Genomic DNA, 25,332 nt, shown 5'->3' on the forward strand with positions numbered 1-25,332 from the left:
GATGACAGTGAAAGCTACCGAACTGCCGGTTCAGGTAAAGAAGCCTACCCAGTACCGGTGAATTGTGGGAAGTCGAACCATACAATTTTGGGGGTGGTCGTGAGAATCCCAGTCATGGGAACCTCGGCACAACCAGCCCCACTGTACCGAGTGGAGAATGTGGGAGTCGTTCGTGGTGGGGGGGGGGGGGGGGGGGGTACATGTTCACTATGGGAAGGTCCCACCCTATGTCATAGTGCGGGAGCAGACTGTGACAGGCATTGACCTTTTGGGTTGCCGGAGCCGGGGAGCACAAGTAATCCGGTGTCCCCAGCACATGGACGCCGAGGCTAGGCCTCAGTGTGGGTTCAGGACTGTTGGGGCAGAGCCTATAAATTGCACCATGGAGACGATGGCCGCAGGCCACGTCCCTCCACAGGTGGCATATACAGGAAGTGGGACGTACGGTGTCACCACCAGTGCCCAGCGGTATCAGCACGGACCACGGCAGTGGTGCCCGGTACCGCACAGCAGCTTCTGCTTTAAACCCAGGGCAGACGTCCATGTGACACAACAGCGAATATTGCCCAACCCGGAACCTTCCTCGGTTCACCTCTCAGTACGTGAAAACGTAACAAATTTACATCAATTTGTGGCCGATTTTTGGTCTGATATTCCCCCAGTCAAAGAGAAATGAAAGAAGTTGCTGGCAGCAGGGGAGCTGTCACATAAACACTTCTTCTCCCTGGAGCAGAAGACGCTGGATATCGCCAGGGAAATTGAGAACATTAAATCTCCAAATTGGTGGGACCTGGAATCCTGGATTGTAGTTCCAGCCTGGGGTCCGCATCATTTCCCATTTACTTATTGTCTGCCAGATGATAATTGTCGTGAACTTGTTGTTCACAAATTGTAAGTTTAGAAGATGGAGAAGGACGGCCAAACTCCAACAACTGATGAATCGAGCGGCCAGACGCCGCCAGAACGAAGTCCCGTTATTGTGACACAGCCGTATCCCATGATCTTTTGTCTATAAGTTATGTTCCCTTCGTTTTAAGGAACTGTTGTTATGTATCAATGCGTGATTTTTTTTGTTCTTGTCTGTATACTGTTTTTATCTGTAATTGATGTGCTTTAAGGGTTTAGTTTAATGATTAAGGGGACCTTCGGGGTTCATAACTTCGCAGGTTGGCAAAGGGGTGCTTACAGTCCTGGAGGCTGCAGGAGTTGCCCATGTTTTAAATCGACACAGTCCGAGCGAGTCCCGATGTATCGTAGGAGCATCTGTAAGTTTCAGGGCAATCCTCCATATTATAAAAGGACTCAGGAGAAACCTGACAGTTTAAAAGTGGCCAACTCTGGCTGCTGGCTGATAAAAACCCCCAGAAGGCTCGGCAGGACAAACATAACCTGTCGGTGGACTGTGCTAAGAGAAAAAAAGGTGTGAGCCCCCTGAATATGTAAGTGGCCAAAAAGGCAGATCCACCAGTGATCGAATCATCAGAAGGACAAAGGACAGTAAACAGACCAGCAGGGAGTCCATGACCACAGAAATCGGCCCATCCACAGAAGAGATTGAAATAACGACCCACGAGGGAGGGGGGGAGGGGGGGGGGGGGTCAAGGCAGTTCCAGCCTTTTGTGTGTGGGCTTGACTAAATTAAACTGAAACTGCCGGTGATCGAAAGCCCCATTGTCCTTGAAAATCACCTATTGGGGCAGGGAAGGTGTTTTTGTTAAATTGAGCTGAGAGTCAAACAAGCAGAACCAAGCTCTCTTCCAGAATCACAAGCAGGGAGACAGACAAGCAGAACCAAGCTCTCTTCCAGAATCACAAGCAGGGAGACAGACAAGCAGAACCAAGCTCTCTTCCAGAATCACAAGCAGGGAGACAGACAAGCAGAACCAAGCTCTCTTCCAGAATCACAAGCAGGGAGACAGACAAGCAGAACCAAGCTCTCTTCCAGAATCGCAAGCAGGGACACAGACAAGCAGAACCAAGCTCTCTTCCAGAATCGCAAGCAGTGACACAGACAAGCAGGACCAAGCTCTCTTCCAGAATCACAAGCAGTGACACAGACAAGCAGAACCAAGCTCTCTTCCAGAATCGCAAGCAGGGACACAGACAAGCAGGACCGAGCTCTCTTCAGTTCCGACCCTGCACTAAGACATTCGAGCCGACCACAAAGGAACTCCTTTTAGAATTGTGAGTATCCCAGCCAAACTTGCGAAGCTCCCGAGGATAGGATAGAGGTTGAGGCAAGGGGAGGGGTGGTGTATTGTAATTTTAAACTTCAGTAATACGTTGTACCCATTAGCATTTCTCCCATAGTGTAGTATAAAGTATAAGTTTTATTCACGTGTGGTGGGGTATTGAAGAGGTTGATTTTATTGTTAAATAAATCACTGTCAGTTTTGAAACTCATTTGGAGTTTGTCTTGCCTCTTGTTCTCTCATCAGTGCACTCTGACGAGGTCACAGTTTCAATATCCCTTACCATAAATCCGGAGTCTGGAACCGAGGGTGATCTGAGCGATTCGAACCCACTCACTCAAGGGAGACTGCTGGTCAGGAGATAAAGAACAGAGTCTCTCTGTTCTCTCTCTTGGAGACCTACTCGAGTGGAGTGGGTGCAGGGTGGCCGTTGTCCCACCGACAAGGGAGAGAATCACTCAGGCCTTGGTGGCGGTTTTGGGATGGCTGTGTGATATAAGTATCAGGTTACCGGTCAGGTATAAACGGTGAGCCTGGTTCAGCGCTCTCTCCTGTGGACTTGCCCCAGTGCAGCATTCCCCGGCCTTTGAAATTTCAAGGCCTGTAAGAGAGAGACACTCACAGCTATCGGCAGACCCTCAAACATCGGCCTGTAAGTGGAGTAACAAGGAAGATCCCGCTACATCCCTCCCTCCAATAAGAACCATTCACTGAGCACAGCAGTTTCAGCCTCATTCCCACAGTCTGTATTCCAGCCTTTATCACAACCACTCTGCTCCCAGATATTTTACACCATTCGATATTACAATTCAAACTTTATAATCTCTACAATTTACTATTTGTTCAAGGAGATGAGGGCAGCATGGTGGCACAGTGGTTAGCACTACTGCCTCACAGCGCCAGGGACCTGAGTTTAATTCCTGGCTTGGGTCACTGTCTGTGCGGAGTCTGCACATTCTCCATGTGTCTGCGTGGGTTTCCTCCGGGTGCTCCGGTTTCCTCCCACAGTCCAAAGATGTGCTGCTTAGGTTGACTGGCCATGCAAAATTGACCCTAGTGTCAGGAGGATTAGCAGGTTAAATATGTGGAGTTACGGGGGTAGGGCCTGGGTGGGATTGTGGTTGGTGCAGACTCGATGGGCTGAATGGCCTCCTTCTGCACTGTAAGATTCTACGATTCTATGAGTTCACAAAATTAAAGTTAAAAGTTAAATTTATTTATTAGTCACAAGTAAGGCTTACATTAACACTGCAATGAAGTTACTGTGAAATTCCCCTAGTCGCCACACTCCAGCACCTGTTTGGGTCAATGCACCTAAATAGCGCATCTTTCAGACGGTGGGAGGAAACTGGAGCACCCGGAGGGAACCCACACAGACACGGGGAGAACGTGCAGACTCCATACAGACAGTGACCCAAGCTGGGAATTGAACCCGGGTCCCTGGCACTGTGAGGCAGCAGTGCAGACAGACAGTCAAGAAATCATCAATTCCACTCCCACCCGGAGCTATGGGGATATATTTAGAGTAACAGTTTTAACAACACCAGGTTAAAGTCCAACAGGTTTATTTGGTAGCAAATACCATTAGCTTTTGGAGCGCTGCTCCTTCGTCAGATGGAGTGGAAATCTGCTCTCAAACAGGGCACAGAGACACAAAATCAAGTTACAGAATACTGATTAGAATGCAAATCTCAACAGCCAACCAGTTCTTAAACATACAGACAATGTGAGTGGAGGGAGCATTAAGCACAGGTTAAAGAGATGTGTATTGTCTCCAGACAGGACAGCCAGCAAGTCCAGGAGGCAAGCTGTGGGGGTTACTGATAGTGTGATATAAAGCCAACATCCCGGTTTAGGCCGTCCTCATGTGTGCGGAACTTGGCTATCAGTTTCTGCTCAGCGACTCTGCGCTGTTGTGTGTCGTGAAGGCCGCCTTGGAGAATGCTTACCCAAAGATCAGAGGCTGAATGCCCATGACGCACTTCAGCGGTCACGGGCATTTGTCAAGAGAGAAAAGTGCTGACGTTTCGAGTCCAGATGACCCTTTGTCAAAGACTGACCTCTGAAGAATTGAGAGAGGGAGGTGGAGAAGAACAAAATGAAAGATCTGCAAACTGACAAAATGTTTCACGGCCCAAGACCAAAACGAGTGGTAATTGAACAAGTAAAGACACAAAAGATATTCTGGATGAGGTGTGAATAGCCGGTGAGCGATAGTCTGAATGTAAAGTAAAGAAAACAAGAGGGAAATGAGGTGAAAAAAGCAGCAACGAAACACAGATCACAATGGGGGGAGAAATTGGGGTGTAAAATTGTTGAGCTCAGTTTTGTTCTGAAGGCTGTAAAGTGTCTCTTTCAGTTGCGAGAAATAATAATATATTTCCCAGTTCCGATGACAGGTCACATTCAGTCTGTTTCTCTCTCCACAGAGGCTGCCTGACTTGTTGAGTATTTCCAGCCTAAAGAGAAAACGCTGGAAAATCTCAGCAGGTCTGGCAGCATCTGTAAGGAGACAAAAAGAGCTGAGGTTTCGAGTCCAAGTGACCCTTTTGACAAAAGCAGCAATTTGCTGTGAACTGGGCGGCGTTGAGGTTTTGAGTGACAGTCCTGGGGCGATATCAGGACAGGAACAGCCACAGATTCCCCCTTTTCCCTGGGACATTTCACTGGAGCTGCGTTGGTGAGTGTTTGTAATCTCTGTCTCACTATCTCGGTAATGGGGGCAATTTCCAGCATTTCCCGTTTGATGTCAACCAGAGAATGTGTAAGAATTGTCACACCCGAAACAGATGTCTCTTACTCAGGACACCCCAGCTCGGGTCTGGTTGGGGGGGCGGGGGGAGGAGTGGGGGGGGGGGGGAGTTGGGGGCGGGGGGGGGAGGGGGGGGCGCGGGGGGGTAACGTTCACAATTTTGTGTTTGTGTCTGGTGCGAATAATACTTTGGATTAAACGGAGAAGTTTTTTAAACTGAGGAGAGTAACTGCATTTGGGCGCTGACTTTAAACAACATTAACAAGCCCGGGCTGCTGGAGAAACATTTAGGGATTTGTGGGCAGTCAGTTCCGGCTGGTTTGAAGTGAAATCCTGTCGGTGCTGCGGCAAATCTGAACTCAAACCAGACAAACTGGAACCGCTGGGTTAGAGATTCCGGGTGTTGGGATGTGGGAGCTGGGGGAGGGGGAGATGGCGGGAAAACTCTGAGCCTGAGTTTCGAGCGGGATGTGAGCGGGATAAAGGGAAGGAATGACAGTTAATGTGGGAGTCAGGGACAATAGCAGAAGGTGGGAAGCTCTGGAAAGGAGCACGGAGGGTAAAGGCCATCAAAGAATGTTTGTTTAAATGAAGATAAAAGCAAAATACTGCGGATGCTGGAATCTGAAACAGAAACAGAAAATGCTGGAAAATCTTAGCAGGTCTGACAGCATCTGTGGAGAGAGAATGGAGTTAATGCTTCCAGTCTGGATGATCACAGATGCGATCAGACCTGCTGAGGTTTTCCATGACTTTCTGTTTTTGATTAACTGAAGGTTCAGCAGGGAAAGAAGCAGCGAACTGAACACACTGAACCCAGGGGGAGGGGGTGACCCAGGATAAGTTCAGTGAGGCTCTGCAATGTCCATCAACACATCCACATTCAGACCTTAGAGAGCCAAGGGGGAGGGGAAGGAGAAACTATTTGGGGCACAGCAGGTGGTCACCCCTCCCCCCACTCTGTGGTTCCACATCCCTCCCACACCTGGACAGGGTTGGCTCAAGGTGCAGGAAGCTGCAAGCTGAGAGGCTGAGCTGTGAACTGGGCCGGGTTGGGGGTTTGAGTGACAGTCCTGGGGCTATATCAGGACAGGAACTGCCACAGATTCCCTCTTTTTCCTGGGACGTTTCACTGGAGCTGTGTTGGTGAGTGTTTGTAATCTCTGTCTCGGTAATGGGGGTGGGTTGTCGATTGCTGTGAGTGTTAGACTAAATAACCTCTCCTCATGCTGCCAGTTCCAGTCTGCAGACTCCATTTCTCAGTCCAGTTTGCTGCTCTGTCTCTGTGTACTTTGCTGCAGTGCTCCACATTCTGAGCAGCATCCAGTCCATTGTTATCACCCGAAATTTGCGGCAAACTCCCTTCACTGTGACACAGTGGTTAGCACTGCTGCCTCACTGAGTCTGGGTTCGATTCCAGCGGTGGGTGACTGTCTCTGTGGAGTTTGCACAGTAAGAAGTCTCAGAACACCAGGTTAAAGTCCAATAAGTTTATTTGGAATCAAAGCAAATTACTGCGGATGCTGGAATTTGAAACTATGTTCTGTGGAACATCGTTTCCTCACTTGTTCCTGTGCAGCAGTAAATCCTCATCCTGAACACTTTACCTCCTCCCTGTCCTGCAACCAACTCCCACATTGACCAATCAGCTCATATTTCAATGGATTGTCCCATGACTCCACTGTGCCAGGCTGCATGGCGTATGGGCGCTGTTTCACCCATAAGATGGATGTGTGCAGCACCCTCTTCCAACTGTTCTGGCTGCCAACCAGCCCGTCCACCCACACAGTTCCAGCAGCACCACACACAATACTGCTCACCTGCTTCGACAGACTCATGAAGGATGTCCTTTCATTTTCTCAGAGAGTTGGTCAGCCTGGCAAACCCAGTGTGAAATATCTTCACAAACCTTTTCTCCCACCCTCTATTCTGGCTGGGTTCAATTCTCTTTTGTACAGATTGAAAATAAAATCAATTATTTTCTTTCCCGGTCACTGCAGGGAGCTGCAGCTTCTTATTGGGGGTGTTGGGGTCTCCAGCGGGTGTTTGTGAATCCTCCCCGCCCACCTCCCAGGGTTTCCTTCCTTCCCAGAGATCAGAGTCCTCATTGTTTTGAAGCCAAAGTGTAACCTCTTATTTATTGTCCCCCTCCCCCACCCTCTGATGTGAACCATCCTCCAGTGGCTGAGCCAGGATGGGGCCGTTAACCTGGGCCTGTTCCCGGGAGGGAGAAGCCCCGCAGCTGCAAACCAGGGAGCTGACAATGATTCTGAACGGTTTGCGGATCCACAAAGTGTTTCCAAATCCTCCCAGCCACCGCCTAACGCTGACTCCGCTTCTCCGGGACAAACAAGCGCCAAGAACAGCAATGACACTGCGCATGCTCCACATCATAATGCCCGGGGACTGATTGACGGCAACTCCGGACCAATAGGAAGAGGGGAGCGGGGCTGGAGGTCCGAGCGGGAGCGGCTGGTCCTCCAACCAATCGGAGTGAATGAGGGGCGGGACCTGAAGCATGCGCAGTGCGGGGAATGGCGACAGACGGTTTAGAAAATTGAACAACATCAACGATCTCCCTCTGTTCAGACCCGAGAATGAAGCCCAGCAGGACCCGGGAATGAAGCCCAGCAGGACCTGAGAATGAAGCCCAGCAGGACCCGAGAATGAAGCCCAGCAGGACCCGAGGACTCATCAGCCCAGCAGGACCCGAGAATGAAGCCCAGCAGGACCCGAGGACCCATCAGCCCACAGCTCCAACAGTTTGCTGAGGACCACTTCCCTGGGAATTGTGCTTTTTCAGAGTTCATCCCACACTTCTGTTTTCTGATTTCCAGCTGTTTCTGAGTTTTAACTGTATCCTCTATTGTGAACACCGAGGCAAAATACTTGTTCAATTCATCTCCCAGCTCCTCATTTTTCATCATCAATTCCTGGACTCACTTTCTATTAGACAGTTAAGAAATGAGGTCGAGCAAGTGACTGAAGTGTCAGTCAGGGAGCACTATTGGGAGCACCAATAGTTTCAAAATAGTTCAGGAAAAAGATAGGACAGGTCCACAGGTCAAGGCCCTAAACTGGAGCAGGGCCACTTTTATGTGCATTAGGCAGAATCGAGCAGATGTCGATTAGGTGAGTTTGTTTGAAGGGAAAGGAATGACTGGGAAATAGGAGGTTTTAAAAAAGTGTGATATCAAGAATCCAGGGGCAGTATATTCCTGTTAAGATGCAGGGAAAGAATGGTGAATTTAGGGATCTCTGGCAGACAAGGGACATTGAGGCTCTGGTCAGGTAAAAGAAGGAAGCATACATTGGGTTTAGGCAATCGGGGACAAGTGAATCACTCTGACGATAAAAAGTGTAAGAAAATACTGAAGAGGGAAATCAGGAGGACAGAAAGAGGGTATGATATGGATCTGGCAGGTAAGATTAAAGAAAATTCCAAGAGGTTCTATAGCTATATTAAGAGTAAAAGGGTGGCTAGAGAGAGAATAGATCCCCTTAAAAATCAGTATGGCCATCTGTGTGTGGAGCCGCAGGAGATGGGTGAGATTTTCAATGAATACTTCTCCTCTGTGTTTACTGCGGAGAGCACCATGGGTGCGAAAGAAATAAGGGAAACAAGTGGTGATGTCTTGGGCACACGCATGTTACTTGGGAGGAGGTATCTGCAGCCTTATAAAAGCAAATTACTGCGGATGCTGGAATCTGAAACCAAGAGAGAAAATGCTGGAAAATTTCAGCAGGTCTGGCAGCATCTGTAAGGAGAGAAAAGAGCTGATGTTTCTTGTCTCGATGACCCTTTGTCAAAGCTCTGAAACATCAGTTCTTTTCTCTCCATGCAGATGCTGCCAGACCTGCTGAGAATGGGGAGAGAGTGTGTGGGATGGAGATTTACAGCTTTTGGGGAATGAGAGAGGAAAGAATGTTCCATAGAAATTGTCTGTTCTGAATTTCTATCCTGTACTGACACTGATGACTTTTGTAAACTCATTTTACAGGATATTGAAAGAGGAATCACAGGCCGAAATCTCAGACGTCACGTCTCGATCTGACAGAGTCATATCCCTTGGGACCTCAATATCATCGGACTTTGAATCCAGAAGGAGAAATGATTGTGCAGCCTGTCGATTTGAAAAGATTTGAAATGTCTGTGTGAGTGAAAAAGCATCAACACACTGCCACACTTGAGTGAGTGTGTTCCAATGCACTGACTAAAGAGCTTTAACCAGTTACACAGTCTGAATAAATATCACACCATTCACAGCGGGTAGAGACTGTAATCTTGTTCTGTGTGTGGACGAAGTTTCAACTAATTGTTCACCCAAGAGAGAGGTAAGGACACCTGCACCATGGAGAAACCATGGAAATGTGTGGACTGTGGGAAGAGATACAGAGCCCCATCTCTGCTGGAAGCTCATCGGCGCAGCCACACTGGGGAGAGACCATTCACCTGCTCTCAGTGTGAGAAGGGATTCATTCAGTTATCTACCCTGCGGACACACGAGCGAGTTCACACTGGGGAGAAGCCATTCACCTGCTCTCAGTGTGGGAAGGGATTCACTTGTTTATCCACCCTGCGGACACACCAGCGAGTTCACACTGGGGAGAGGCCATTCACCTGCTCTCAGTGTGGGAAGGGATTCACTTGTTCATCCAACCTGCGGACACACCAGCGAGTTCACACTGGGGAGAGGCCGTTCACCTGCTCTCAATGTGGGAAGGGATTCACTTGTTTATCCACCCTGCGGACACACCAGCAAGTTCACACTGGGGAGAGACCATTCACCTGCTCTCAGTGTGGGAAGGGATTCACTCGGTTATCCAACCTGCAGACACACCAGCGAGTTCACACTGGGGAGAGACCGTTCACCTGCTCTCAGTGTGGGAAGGGATTCACTCAGTTATCCCACCTGCAGAGACACCAGCAAGTTCACACTGGGGAGAGACCGTTCACCTGCTCTCAGTGTGGGAAGGGATTCACTCGGTTATTCCACCTGCAGGCACAGCAGCGAGTTCACACTGGGGAGAGACCATTCACCTGCTCTCAGTGTGGGGAGGGATTCACTCAGTCATCCAGCCTGCGGGCACACCAGCGAGTTCACACTGGGGAGAGGCCGTTTACCTGCTCTCAGTGTGGGAAGGGATTCAGAGTTTCATCCCGGCTGCTGAGACCCCAGCGAGTTCACGAGTGATTCCAGGGGTTGGATTCTGCTGTTATTGTTTCTGCTCTCAGTTGCATCCAGGATTGCATTTTGTTCATTCTCACAGTTGGTCAATGGGAAGGGTCAGAGGGTTTCTTTGTGCTGGACTGGCTAGTCTCAGCCTCCAGTGGGCTGATGCTCTTTGAGTCTTTTTGCAAATACCTGGTTTCAAATGTCACAAGGATCACAGAGTGACAGGGTGTTAGGAGGTTTCGAGATATTTCGAGGAAAACAGAGGTTGGCATTGCAAAGGTACATTTCTGAATGGAGGGCTGTGACAAGTGACATTCCTCAGGGATCAGTGCTGGGACTTTTGCTGTTTGTAATATATATATAAATGATTTGGAGGAAAATGTAACTGGTTTGATTGGTCAGTTTGCGGATGACACAAAGGTTGGTGGAATTGCGGATAGCGATGGGGACCGGCGGAGGATACAGCAGGATATAGATCAGTTGGAGACTTGGGCGTAGAGATGGCAGATGGAGTTTAATTCAGACAAATGTGAGGTAATGCATTTTGGAAGGTCTAATACAGATGGGAAATATACAGTTATCGGCAGAACCCTTCAGAGTATTCATAGGCAGAGGGATCTGGGTGTACAGGTACACAGGTCATTGAAAGTGGCAATGCAGGTGGAGAAGTTAATCAAGAAGGCATATGGCATGCTTGCCTTCATCGGCCGGGGCATTGAGTTTAAAAATTGGTAAGTCATGTTGCAGCTTTATAGAACCTTAGTTAGACGGCACTTGGAATCTAGTGTTCAATTCTGGTCACCACACTACCAGAAGGATGTGGAGGCTTTGGAGAGGGTACGGAAAATATTTATCAGGATGTTGCCTGGTGTGGAGGGCATTAGCTATGAGGAGAGGTTGGAGAAACTTGGTTTGTTCTCACTGGAACAACGGAGGTTGAGGAGGGCAACCTGATAGAAGTCTACAAGATTATGAGGGGCATGGACAGAGTGGATAGTCAGAAGCTTTTTCCCAGGGTGGAAGAGTCAATTACTAGGGGCATAGGTTTCAGGTGTGAAGGGCAAGGTTTAAAGGAGATGTACGAGGCAGGTTCTTTACACAGAGGTTGGTGGGTGCCTGGAACTCGTTGCCGGGGAAGGTAGTGGAAGCAGATACGATAGTGACGTTAAGATGTGTCTTGACAAATATATGAATAGCATAGGAATAGAGGGATATGGTCCCCGTAAAGGTAGGGGATTTTAGTTCAGACGGGCAGCATGGTTGCTACAGGCTTGGAGGGCCAAAGGGCTTGTTTCTGTGCTGTAATTTTATAGAGAATATAATAGAATCCCTACAGTACAGAAGGAGGCCATTCAGCCCATCGAGCCTGTTCCGACCACAATCCCACCCAGGCCCTACTCCCGTAAACTCACATTTACCCTGCTAATCCCCCTGACACTCGGATCAATTTAGTATGGCCAATCAACCTAACCTGCACATCTTTGGACATTTATTGGTGAAACTAACAATGCAATAACACGAAGGGCCGATAGTTAACAGTGCTATAAAACAGGTGGATGTGATCGTCAACAGAGCCCAATTCCCTAAACCTTTCTCATATAGACTTTCACCCGTGTCCTCCTGGCGACCCCACAACATCTCCATCTCCCGTGGTCCAGCGCCACATCAACGCGTCCCCCCAGGATGCACATCAGAACTGGAGGCAGCCAGCTGCACTCCGCACCCATTTGCCTGTGATGCCCCTGGCAGGCGTCTGCTGGAGAGCTGGGACCTAGAGGGGTCCAGCCGTCTTCCTGGTGATATAGATGTATCCTTGCCTTGCTGTTCACCCTGCTGCTCTTGAGATGCACCGGTGTCAGGAAAGGGGGAGTCGGAAAGCCCTGCATCCCATCGGCCGGAATCCCCCGGGTGGAAGGCCCCAGCACCGTCCCCAGGCCCCCCTCCTCCCTCGAGGCGCCAATGGACCCCTGGGTCACTCCGTGGGACGGTGAAGCTGACTAGGGGGAGGGAGTGGTGATTGGGAAATTCTGCAGGGGTGGTGATTGAGGAGGGGGCTCGGGCCGGGGGGGAGCTCTGCAGGAGTCCTGATGGGGGAGAGAGCTGGTGATTGGGGAAACTCTGCAGGGGTGGTGATTGAGGAGGGGGTTAGCGGGGGGAGCTCTGCAGGAGTCCTGATGGGGGAGGGAGCTGGTGATTGGGGAAACTCTGCAGGGGTGGCGATCGGGGAGGGGGCGAGAGGGGGAACTCTGCAGGGATGCTGATTGCGGGGAGGGGTTGGTGATTTGGGGGAAACGCTACAGATGAGGAGATTGGTGGGGCGATTTCTGTGGGGAGGGGGGGATGTCCACTGAAGCTGGAAACTGGGAGGATGGAGCGCATGAACAATGACACCCCTCCAGATCAGCAGCTGGCTTCCCCAGCAAGTTTAGGTTCCTCCCCTTCCTCCTGCAGTGAGGATTATATTGTGACTGTTTTTGACTCAGTGCCACAAGATTTTTTTTTTAATTTGCCCAAGAAACGAGTTTGAAACTTTTCTCACTCATTCAGCACTTCGAATTTTTTTCATGAAATTCCACCCGATGTCTTTTGGTTAAAAACCAGTGGAAACAGACATGCATTTTATCAAAACCTCTCAAAAGTTTGAATATCTCTATTAAATCTTTCCTTAACCTTTCCTGCTCTATAGAGTGCAATTCCAGCTTCTCTAATCTCTCCATATGGATTATCCATTCTGAGGTCCCTCATATCACAGATGCCCATCTTCAGCCAATTCGATTCACTTCAAGGGATATCAATAAACAGCTGAAGGCGATGGATAAGGAAAAATCCAAACAGGCCAACTGCCCTCCAATGTCTCTCGTCTCGATCATCAGCAAAATGATGGAAGATGTTGCCAACGGTGCGATCAAGCAGCATTTATACAGCAATAACCTGCTCACTGATGCTCATTTTGGGTTCCACCGAGGACCACTCACCTCCTGCCTCATTTACAGCCTTTGTCCAAACATGGACAAAAGAGTTGAACTGGGTGATGTTGGAGTGATTGCCATTGACATCAAGGCAGCATTTGACCCTGCGTAGCATCAAGCAACCCGATTAACATTGAAGTCAATGGGAATCAGGGGGAAACTCTCCACCGGCGAGAGCCACATCCCGCACAGAGGAGGATGATCGCGGTTGTTGGAGGCCAATCATCTCAGCCCTAGGGTAGTGTCCGAGGCCCATCCACCCTCAGTTGCTCCACCAATGACCCTCCCCCCCATCATAAAGTCGAAAGCGGAGCTGTTCATTGATAATTGCAGTCCTCATGACTGAGAATGATACCAGGGATGAGGATTTTGTTTTATTCTTTCAGGGGATGTGAATGTGGCTGGCAAGGCCAACATTCATTGTGCATCACTATTTGCCCTTGTGAAGAAAGTGAGCCACTTTCTTGAATTGCTGCAATCCATCTGGTGTAGGTATACCCACAACGCTGTTAGGGAGTTCCAGGAATTTGATGCAGTGACAGAGAAGGAATGGTGATTGATTTTCAAGTCAGAATGGTGTGTGATGTGGAGTACAATTTACAGATGGTGGCATTCCCAAACGCTGGCTGCACTTGTTTTTCAAGTGGTAGAAGTTAGGGTTTGGAACATGCTGTGAAAACAGCCTTGGTGATTTCTTGCAGTGCATCTAATCTGTGGGATACACTGCCACCATTATGGGCTAATGGTGGAGAGTGAATGTTTAAGGTGGTATTTGAGATGCTGATCAGGCGAGCTACTTTGTCCTGGATAGGATCTACAAAATTGTTGCAGATACACTCATCCAGGTAGGGAATATTCCACCTTACTCCTGATTTATACCTTGTGAATCATGGCAAGCCTTTGGGGAGTCATTAAGTGAGTAACCTGCCACAAAACTCCCAACCTCTGATCTGCTCCTGTAACCTCAGTATTTAAATGACTGGTCAATGGTAACCCCAAAGTTATTGCTGGTGGGACATTCACTGATGGTAATGCCATTGAATATCAAGGGAAGATGGTTAGATTTTCTTGCTAGAAATAGATATTTCCTGATAATTATGTGGTGTCAGTATGAATTGACAATCAGCTCCAACCTGAATGTTGTCCTGGTCCTGCGCTGCATGCAGGCAGCTTCAGTATTCAGAGTTGTGAATGGTCATATACACTGCAATCATCAGTGAACATCCCCGTTTCCCACCCTACGGTGGGGAGACGGTAATTAATGAAGCCGCTGAAAATGATTAGGCCCAGGAGACATGAGGAACAACAAAATATATTTATATAGCGCCTTAAAGTAATAAAACATCCAAGGAGCATTGTAAAGTAAAGCATGATATTGAGCCACAAAGAAGATATTAGGTTAGATGACCAAACGTTGGGTCAAAGTGGTAGATTTTAAGGGGTGTGTTAAAGGAGTAAAGCGAGGTGGAGAGTTGGAGACGTGTAGGGATGGTATTCCAGAGGTTGGAGCCTCAGCAACTGAAGGTAGAGCTAGCAATGGTGAAGCAAGGTCAGGGACAAACTAAAGACCAGAATTAGAGCAGTGTCATATATTGAGGGTTGTGGGGCTTATCGGAGATTATAGATATTGGGACAGGCAAGGTCATGGAGTGATTTGAAACCAAGGATGAGAATTTTAATATTAAGTTGTTGATTTACTGGGTGGATCATCGTGCACGAGGGTGATAGTGGAATAACACTTAATGTGAGTTTAAACATGGCCAGCAGAGTTTTAGATGAACCCTGCAGTGACCCTTGCAGGGATGACTGACCTCCAACAACCACAGCCATCCTCGTCTGTACCTGGTATATCCCCAACCGGTGGAGAGATCCCCCCCCCCCGCCAAATCCCACCGATTCCAACCCTGTGTAGGTCCCTTTCTGCCACACTCAATCAAATGATGTCTTGATGGATTTTCTTTGTTTTTTTTTGTTTAAAGAAAACAAAATTTTCTTTGCTCTTTGTTCTGTTTGGAACATCCCAAATGCCCATCCAATTTCCTTTTTAATTGTTTATTGTCTCCATTTCCTCCACCCTTGTAGGCAGCGAGTTCCAGGTCATTACCATTCGCTGCATCAGAATATTCTTCCTCACATCTCCCCCCCCCCCCGCCACCCCCCCCCCCCACCCCTTGCATCTCTGACCCAAAACAAGAAATCTGTGTCTCCCCTCGTCCTTGTCTGTTCAGCTACTGGGAACAGCTTTTCTTTGTCCACCTTATCTAAACCTGTCAGAATCTTGTCCACCTCTATCAAATCTCCCCTCAACCTCCTTTGCTCCAAGGAGAACAACCCGAGCCTGACATTGACAAAGAACAAACTAACAGAATATGTTACTGTCTGGAATCAAATGGGAATGTTTAATTTCTGTTTTAAAGATATTGTGAATATATTGTCCTGGACAATAAAGGAATCAGCTATAACAGAGCTAGAAGAAGACAGTTTCAATGTGGAATTGAGTGGAATATTCTCTCTGGATTTAAACAATGGAGGAACTACAAACATGGAAGAAAATAAATTTCAAAATGTGAACTCTGGACAGACTGTTTTCAAAATAGAACTTGAAAATTCACAAATGAACAGCAATGAAGACTCTCCTTTTGCAGGAGGAACTTTGGACTATAATTATTGTAAAAAGAAAACTTTCAGAAAAGACTGCAAGCAGTAATTTCCACCTTCAGTGGACTGAGATTCCTGGACATGGAACCCAGCAGTGTGCTGTTATCAAGCTGGACTTGTGACTGTGAAGTGGACAATGGAGGGATTATTATGTCTATTGCAGGTTATAAGATAGATCAACACAGGAAAACAGTGGATTTAGGAACAGGAGTTGGCCATTTGGCCCTTCGAGCCTGCTCCGCCATTCAATAAGATCATGGCTGTTGTTAAGATAGTAAGAAGTCTCACAACACCAGGTTAAAGTCCAACAGGTTTATTTGGTAGTAAATACCATAAGCTTTCGGAGCACTGCTCCTTCGTCAGATGGAGTTGTTAAGATATACAGCATGTTGTACATTGTAATATTCTAACTGGGATATTATGAAGGTGATACATTTCCATTTTTTCCTGTTTTTGTTCCAAAAATCTAATTTCATAATTCCTATGTTTTAGAAATAAGAATTAGTTGCAAGAATTGCTTTTAAAAAATGGAAAACCTGGATTGAGAATCTGATGAAAACACCCTCAGGGAATTCGCAGTCACAAAGCATGGTCCATGTTGGTTTAAGAAGTCAAAACTCGAGAGGTAAGAACTGTAAAAGGTCAGCTGGATCTTTTAGCTGGAGACATTGGGTCTGACAATTATTATACTGTTTTTGTTCGGTGAATTCTTCATGCAGACCTCAGGGAAAAAGGGTTTAGTTTTGAAGCGAAATATCTGTCGGACATTCCACCTGGTCTCTGTTACCATGGGGATATGTGATTCAGGGTGGAGCCTTGGTTAGAATTAGACCATAAGATATAGGAGCAGAATTAGGCTATTCGGCCCATCGAATCTGCTGTGCCATTCGATCATGGCTGATAAATCTCAATCCCATTCTCCTGCCTTTTCCCCGTAACCTTTTGAGTCCTTTCCAATTAATGACCTGGTTCCACAGATAGACAGCGGACAGTCTGCAGTTCGCTTGGAAGCCACCAGTTGTGGGACCAGGAGCTGTGGGACTAGAAGCCTCGAGGACCATTAGAAACCAGGGGTGTTTCCAACATTTAAATCCCTCAGCAAGAATGCAGTGAAGCTCATGTTTGGACTGAGGAGTCCACAGTTTGAGAGCTTAAAGGAAAATTGGAGGCTTGTTTAATGAAAAGATAATGGATGGACTCCCATAAACTCTTGGAGCTTGGAGAATATCTGGAGTACTGGGGAGAATTAAAGTGAATTGTGGAGAGCTTTGGGATGGTCCTAGGAACAGAAGTGAATGAACCTTCAAGATATCATTAAGTATAAAGAAACTCTTGGGGTGAGGTAAAAAAATAGAACTAGGTTTATATCATAAATCTTTATTGAGTGTAGTATTCAATTTGTAGTGTTGTGTTTTTAAATTTATTTAAACATACAGTAAAGTTTGTTTTTGTTTAAAAATGTGGAATCTTGTGATGTAATTCTTTCAGTTAATCACTGGGTGTTCGAATTTCTCTGCAAACGTTAACAGTCCTGACCGGGATCGCAAAAATTCACACAAACAGTGTTTCAAAACAAATCGAAGAAAAAGATGGTTTTTCTCCTTCTGTCCAAACGTTACACATGAAGAAACCCTCTTCTGGTTTCTCCAATAATTTGTTGCTTCGAGCAATTCTTTTCATGGAACAATCAGATAATTGATGACTGAAAATGGAACTAATTGTATCCCTTTAAAGCAGGAGGGCGATCGCCCGGCACAGAGGGGAATTAGGGATTTCTCCCATAGACCAATTGACAGGGATTCTACCCTCCAACCACCTGAAGTGAATTCTTTACATGAATCATCCGTGCCAGTGCAGTTATCAACTTGCAGTTTGGCTGATCAGAAAATGCTTTGTTGCTGATTTTCCTTGTGTTAGGAAGTGACAATGCCAAGGCCAGATCTTGTTTCCTCCTTGAACGGGATGTAACCCGTGTCCACATCTTCATTCTTCCACTGGTTGTATGGTTCAGACTCCGAGAACATCAGCAGGTAATCAGACCCTGACAATTCCCACTGCCTTTCAGTCATTTCTCACAAAAGCTGCTGGGATTGTAAACTTCTGTCTGAAATATACTTTCTTTTAGTTTCCAACCTTCACCATTAGACAAGCATTTTCTGTGACCATGTTATAATCCTGACAGCCTTGGGGTGGAGTCAATCTTTATTTGGTCTAGATTTGTTCACAGAATCAAACATTACAGGTTCAACTCCGACTCCAAGTTATATTAGTGAGTCCCACTTTTTACCCACTCATTATAACTATCTAATCAGTGCCCTCCATCTGAATAAACTTCACCTCTATTGATACAATTAACAGCCACAGTCAGACCATCCAAAAGGTCACTAATGGGTGTGACTGCCATGGTGTCTCAGCAGCTTGGGTGAACAAGTGAATCCTTTCCCACACACTGAGCAGGTGAATGGTCTCAGTTTGGAAACTAAGGGAAAATAAAATTTCAGGCAGAAGCTTCCAATCTGGTAGGTTTTATGAGAAATTGCTGAAAGTGAGTGGGAATGATCAGGGTCTCTCCCCAGTGTGAATTCCCTGATGTTTCAGTAGGTCAGATGATGTTCTAAACCTCTTTGCACAGTGAGAGTGCCTGAACGGGGTCTCCTCAGTGTGAATGCGCTGGTCGACCCTCAGGTCGGCTGAGGTTTTAAAGCAGCTCCCACAGTCAGAGCATTGAACAGGTTTCTTATTGGGGGAGGTGCCTCAGTATTCCAGCAGACTGGATGATTGACTGAGTCACTTCCCACACACACATCAGATGAATGGCCTTTCCCCAGTGTGTAATCGTTTGTGTCTCAGCAGACTAGATAATTGAGTGAATCCCTTCCCACACTCGGAGCAAATGAATGGCCTCGGCCCAGTGTGAATGCGTTGGTTTGTCAGCAGGAGGGATGAGTGAGTGAATCCCTTCCCACGCTCTGAGCAGGGGAACAGTCCCTCACCCGTGTGAAATCGCTGGTGGTTCTGCAGGGTAGATGACTGAGTGAATCCCTTTCCACACACACAACAGGTGAATGGTCTCTCCCCATTGTGAACCCGCTGGTGTGTCAGCAGGGCAGACGAATCGCTGAATTTCTTCCCACACTCAGAGCAGGTGAATGGCCTCTCCCTGATGTGAAGTCGCTGGTGATTCCTCAGGGTGGATGAATCACGAAATCCCCTTCCAAACTCAGAGCAGGTGAACGGTGTCTCCACAGTGTGGCTGCATCGAAGGGTTTCCAGCTTCGAGGGACAATTGAATCCCTCCCCACAGTCCCTACATTTCCATGGTCTGAGTGTCTTTGTACATCTCCAGGTTCAGATGAAGGTTTGACCCCACAGATAACACATACATGGTCTCTCTCCTCACTGTGAATCCTTCAATCTTTTCCAGGCTGTGTAACTGGTTAAAGCTCTTTCCACAGTCAGTTCACTGGAATACTCTCACTCGAGTGGATGTGTCTCAGTGATTTTCCAGTCACACTGATGTTTAAACAGTTTGAAGGGACAGACAAACATTTTCCATTCTAGTTTCAAATGCCGATGGTATTCAGATCCTGAATAATTGGGTGACTCTGTCAGATCCTAACGTCATGTTTGTTGAGATTTGTGTCTGTAAATTCTCCCCTTCTAATAGCCTGTGAAAGAAATTCACAAAAATCATTGCTGCCAGTCCAGGATAAAAACTCAGAACAGACAATTCTAGTTTCTGTGGAACATTCTTTCCTCTCATTCTTGAAAATTTGTAAATCTCCATCCCAAACACTCTCCCTCCATTCTCACCTTTGTCTATTTGAGGTCTAGCATTGTCCTGAGGGTGCTGATTCATCCTAATCGACAGATCCATGCTGACTGTTTCATGTACAGGACACATATTCCTGAAATCTTCACACAGGCTTGTGTCTAAGCATATCAAAAATTTGCATATTTAGTGAACTAAAAATGTATGCAATATTCAGAACTCTATTACATGATTAGAGATACAGATGGGTGTGGAAGAACTTGACTTGGGGAGCAAGCAATCATGTTCTGGAACTCATTGACGATGAGAGTGGTGGAAGTGGAGACGACCAGTGATTTCAAAATAAAATTGGTCGGGCACTTGAAGGAATGAAACGTACTGGGGAACAGGGATATCGAGGACAAATGGCACTGAGTGGATTCCCCGACAGAGACTTGGCATGGACTCAAGTTGCTGAATTAATTTATCTTGTGCTCTGATGACTCTTTGACTGGAAAATATACAGTGTAGTTACAATACTATTCTGGAATTAAACAAAATCAACTGTAATACCGATCCATAAATAATACTTATTATGCACCATATAGTAAGAAGTCTCACAACACGAGGTTAAAGTCCAACAGGTTTATTTGGAATCACAAGCTTTCAGAGCACTGCCCCTTCATCAGGTGAGAAGGAGCAGCGCTCTGAAAGCTCGTGATTCCAAATAAACCCGTTGGACTTTAACCAGGTGTTGTGAGACTTCTTACTGTGTTTACCCCAGTCCAACACCGGCATCTCCACATCATATGCACCAACACCAGACGTATCAATGTTGTTACGATCCGCATGGTCACCTTATAATAAACACATTCCCACAAATCCCAATGGAATAAACTGAAAGACAATGTTTCATTTTTAAACATTTTTACTTTAAAAATTAATCTAAAATTGTCACTGAATCATGCATTAAGAAACAGTATTTGAATAGACAGGATAAATTACACTTTAAAAAGCTCAGACAATAAAAACAGGTTCCACAAAATCACAAACATTTTCCCCTCAGTATATTTGGCTCTAATTCCAGTTCCAGAGAATTTCTCTGTCTCTGTATTTCCCAGGGGGAGAAAGAAAGTGTTTTCCTCACAGATGTTGTCCAGAGGATGAAGTTGGAGTCTGTGTGTGAAGTTTGAGTCTGTGTGTGAAGTTTGAGTCTGTGGTGAAGCTACAAACAGAAGCTGTTCTGTTTCAAATCAAACTGCGGGACTTGGAAGAAAATGATGGGAAGAGATTTTGCAAAGTCTCCTCCCCCACTCCCTCAGCTGGCAGCCCAGCACGCAGGCGCAGAGCACCGAGCGGCTTCTCGCTCTGGCCGGAGCCGTCAGCCAGTTGCCTGGAAACCTTGGCTGGATCTGGTGCAGGGGGAAGGGAACAATGGGTGGGGGCGGGGCTCCCGTGGACGCGCGCCCGGGCCTGCGCACTGGAACCACAGGACGTCACATGGGAACAGCTTATTCCTATTGGCTAATTCAGGCGATGTTCCATTGTGCCGTCACAATGCGGAAGTTGGCCAATGATTGAAACTTCCTCCTCTGGGCAACATCTGGGAGGAAATCAATGTTTCCCCCTTTCCATTTCTTTTCTCATTCTGGGGGAAATTGGGGACTTGCAGCAACTGAAGGGAATGAAGTGAATCCAGTCTGTATATTCCACACATTTTTAGTCCAGTTATATCAGCTCTCTGGGTCCAGGACAGGAAGCAGTGAGCATGGATCTGTCAATCAGCACCTTCAGGAGAATTGGGAGGGTGAATATTAGATACAGCAGAGTGAGAATGGAGGGAGAGTGTGTGGGATGGAGATTTACAGCTTTTGGGGAATGAGAGAGAAAGAATGTTCCATAGAAACTGGAATTGTCTGTTCTGAATTTCGATCCTGTACTGACACTGATGACTTGTGTCAACTTGTTTTGCAGGATATTGAAAGAGGAATCACAGGCTAAAATCTCGAACGTCACGTCTAGATCTGGCAGAGTCATATTCCTTGGGACCTGAATATCATCGGCCATTGAATCTGGAAGATTTGAAAAGATTTCAAACATTAGTGTGACTGGAAAAGCACCAACACACTTCCACATTCAAGTGAGAGTGTTCCAGTGCACTGACTGAAGAGCTTTAACCAGTTACACAGCCTGAATAAATATCACACCATTCACAGCGGGGAGAGACTGTACCCGTGTTCTGTGTGTGGACAAGGCTTCAACTGATTGACCACCCAAGGGAGAGGCAAGGACACCTGCACCATGGAGAAACCATGGAAATGTGCAGACTGTGGGAAGAGATACAGATACCCCTCTCTGCTGGATGCTCATCGGCGCAACCACACTGGGGAGAGGCCATTCATCTGCTCTGAGTGTGGGGAGGGATTCATTCGGTTCCCCCACCTGCAGACACACAAGCGAGTTCACACTGGAGAGAGACCGTTCACCTGCTCTCAGTGTGGAAAGGGATTCACTGTGTCATCCACTTTGCAGAGACACCAGCGAATTCACACTGGGGAGAGGCCGTTCACCTGCCCTCAGTGTGGGAAGGGATTCAACCAGTTATCCATTCTATGGACACACCAGCGAATTCACACTGGGGAGAGGCCATTCACCTGCTCTCAGTGTGGAAAGGGATTCACTCGGTTATCCGACCTGCAGACACATCAACGCGTTCATACTGGGGAGAGGCCGTACACCTGCTCTCAGTGTGGAAAGGGATTCACCGTGTCATCCACTTTGCAGAGACACCAGCGAATTCACACTGGGGAGAGACCATTCACCTGCTCTCAGTGTGGGAAGGGATTCACTCGGTCATCCGTCCTGCGGACACATCAGCGCATACACAGCGGGGAGAGGCCGTTTACCTGCTCTCAGTGTGGGAAGGGTTTCGCTCGTTCATCCAACCTGCAGAGACACCAGCGAGTTCACATGGGGAGAGGCCATTCACCTGCTCTCAGTGTGGGAAGGGATTCACTCAGTTATCCCACCTGTTGAGACATCAGTGAGGTTACACTGGGGAGAAACCGTCCACCTGCTCAGTGTATAAAAAGGGTTCAGAATTTCATCACAGCTGCTGAGGCACCAACAAGTTCACAGGGGTTGGATTCTGCTGTTATTGTTTCTGCTCTCAATTACATCCAGGACTGCATTTTGTTCATTCTCACAGTTAGTCAATGCGGAGGGTCGGAGGGTTTCTTTCTGCTGGACTGGCCGGTCTCACAACTTTGCCTCCAATGGGCTGATGCTCTTTGAGTCTTGTTGCGAATACCTGGTTTTAAATTTCACAAGGATCACAGAGTGACAGGGTGTGAGGAAGTTCAGAGATATTTAGTCAGCATTTCTGTTTGAAACTCCCCCAGAAGCCCATCCAATTTCCTTTGTAATTGTTTATTGTCTCCACTTCCTCCACCCTCATAGGCAGCGAGTTCCAGGTCATTACCATTCGCTGCATCAGAATATTCTTCCTCACATCTCCCCCCCCCCGCCCCGCCTCTTGCATCTCTGACCCAAAACAAGAAATCTGTGTCCCCCTCGTCCTTGTCCCTTCAGCTAATGGGAACAGCTTTTTTTTGTCTACCTTATCTAAACCTGTCAGAATCTTGTCCACCTCTATCAAATCTCCCCTCAACCTCCTTTGCTCCAAGGGGAACAACCCAGCCTGACATTGACAATAAAGAACAAACTAACAGAATATGTTAATACCTGAAATCAAATGGGAATGTTTAATTTCTATTTTAAAGATATTGTGAATCTATTGTCCTGGACAATAAAGGAATTGGAATCACTCACCTTCGGTGTGGTTGAATGGAATATATCAATCTGATATCCACCTACAGTCTAGTGAAAGTCTGGAATGTGTAGCTGGAAATCCCTCCCTAACAGCACTGTGGGTGTACGTATACCTCAGGCATTGTAGCAGTTCAGGAAGGCAGTTTTGGCGCTGATCGTGGCCGAGGCAGCTACATACAGCCACATATTCTGTTATAATTGAAGGACTGCAGATTGAATGTGAGGCATTATGGGACTGGACTATCTTGACCACATTCCTGTGACTGCTCAGTTTCTGCAATCACGGACCATTAAAGCTGCTTAGCAGGGCCCCAACAGAGGACCTGGTGAGAATATTTACTCAGAATGAGTTAGAATTAAACTTATTCCAGGACTGGCTGGTGTTCAGCGGCTGAGATTCCCGAATCTGTGAAGAGGAGGTCTGACCAATCAACAAACAGTGGCAGATAGTTGGTTAAGAAGTTAAAAAGCGTTCTCAGGCATTGTTTAAATTATTTTATCCCAAATTTGTGATAAGAACTGTGAGGGACATGTGACCCATTAGTCGGTGCAGTGACGGTATACTCCAAATAGCACTGGACTGAAAAGCAGACCTCAGAGTAGATTCTAATGGTTATAAACTGACCCAAGCATGGCCAGTGAAAAAATCAGAGCTCAAGTGAGGACTGGGCAGGTCTCTTACCTGCTGTTTGGAAACTAAGAACAAGAAACTTATCGATAAAATTATTAGAGAATACAGCCAACGTTTCAAGTCTGGAAGACACTTCATAACAGCTCTTATGAAGGGTCATCCATACCTGAAACATTGGCTCTATTCTGTCCCCACAGAAGCTGTCAGACCTGCTGAGCTTTTCCAGCATTTTCTGTTGTTGTTTCAGATTCCAGCATCCGCAGTATTTAACTTTTATGATAAAATGATTCGGTCTGATTGGAATCCCCACGACCCTCCCGCAAAACAGAGGGAGTGGTGGCAAAAGGGGAAAAAGCATAAGGATGATAAAGTCTGGGTTCTGATTCTCCGAGCCCATGTAGAATAAACAAAATGAGTGAAGCAGTTTATAAAGAACAGAAGTTACCCATCCCTAACAAAAACTGATCAAATTAAATAGATTGAGGAATATAACAAAAACAATAATAGATGAAGTTTAAAACCATTTGTTTTGTTTTAAACTTGTGTAAAGTGATGTAATTGTGTGCCAAGTGTTTGCTGCTCACTCCCCATCCCTTTAGGTTCTGTAGAAAAGTTAACCCTTTCAGCAGACAGTTCATTTGTTTTTAAATCGCCCGGAAACTCGTGTCTATTTTAGTTTATAATTGAAGATTTATTGGAATTGGCTAAGATGGGCTTTCGACATTTTTAAAGTATAAAAAAGTGGTCTTGAGAAGCCAACTTGGTAGAGAGAGGTGGAGGGAGAGATGTTTACAGAGAGGTGTGGAGAGCTGTTGGTTTTACAAGTTATCCACGTTTTTGGAGCGGTCACTTCATGTCCTGGTCTGAGAGGGATGGAGAGAAGTCTGTTCAATTGTTAATGTTAAGCTTTCTCTATTAACTGTTAATCGACACTCTGTTTTTTTATCTTTCTGACTTGTTACATTTTTAATGATTAATAAACTTTCTGAATTCACAATTTAAAGTATTCTTTCTTGTGACATGGTCAAGACACTGGAACCTGGTGTGATTTACGATTAGGGAGGTTATTGTAAACAAGAGAACCCCCATAAATCTTAGTTCAAATAAATAAAAGTTCTGACAAATGGAATGTGATCCTTTATTATTCCGGACAAATGTGAGGTAATGCATTTTGGAAGGTCTAATACAGATAGGAGATATACAGTAAATGGCAGAACCCTTAAGAGTATTGATAGGCAAAGGGATCTGGGTGTACAGCTACACAGGTTACTGAAAGTGGCAATGCAGGTGGAGAAGGTAGTCAAGAAGGCATACGGCATGCGTGCCTTCATCGGCCGGGGTATTGAGTTTAAAAATTGGCAAGTCATGTTG

The 25,332-nt window shown here is 46.6% G+C and overlaps 1 protein-coding gene across 1 annotated transcript; it reads left to right on the forward strand.

The window, feature by feature from the left end:
- Positions 1-382: 382 nt before the first annotated feature.
- LOC144483742 (uncharacterized) lies at positions 383-22,386 on the forward strand (the record flags this gene model as incomplete). The annotated part of the gene is made up of 3 exons (XM_078202277.1): positions 383-598; positions 9,408-10,113; positions 21,862-22,386. Coding segments are annotated over exons 1-3 (1,447 nt in total), but the record flags the coding sequence as incomplete, so codon positions are not given.
- Between the last annotated feature and the right edge of the window lie 2,946 nt (positions 22,387-25,332).

Source organism: Mustelus asterias, unplaced genomic scaffold (assembly GCF_964213995.1).
Source record: "Mustelus asterias unplaced genomic scaffold, sMusAst1.hap1.1 HAP1_SCAFFOLD_77, whole genome shotgun sequence".
NCBI lineage: Eukaryota > Metazoa > Chordata > Chondrichthyes > Carcharhiniformes > Triakidae > Mustelus > Mustelus asterias.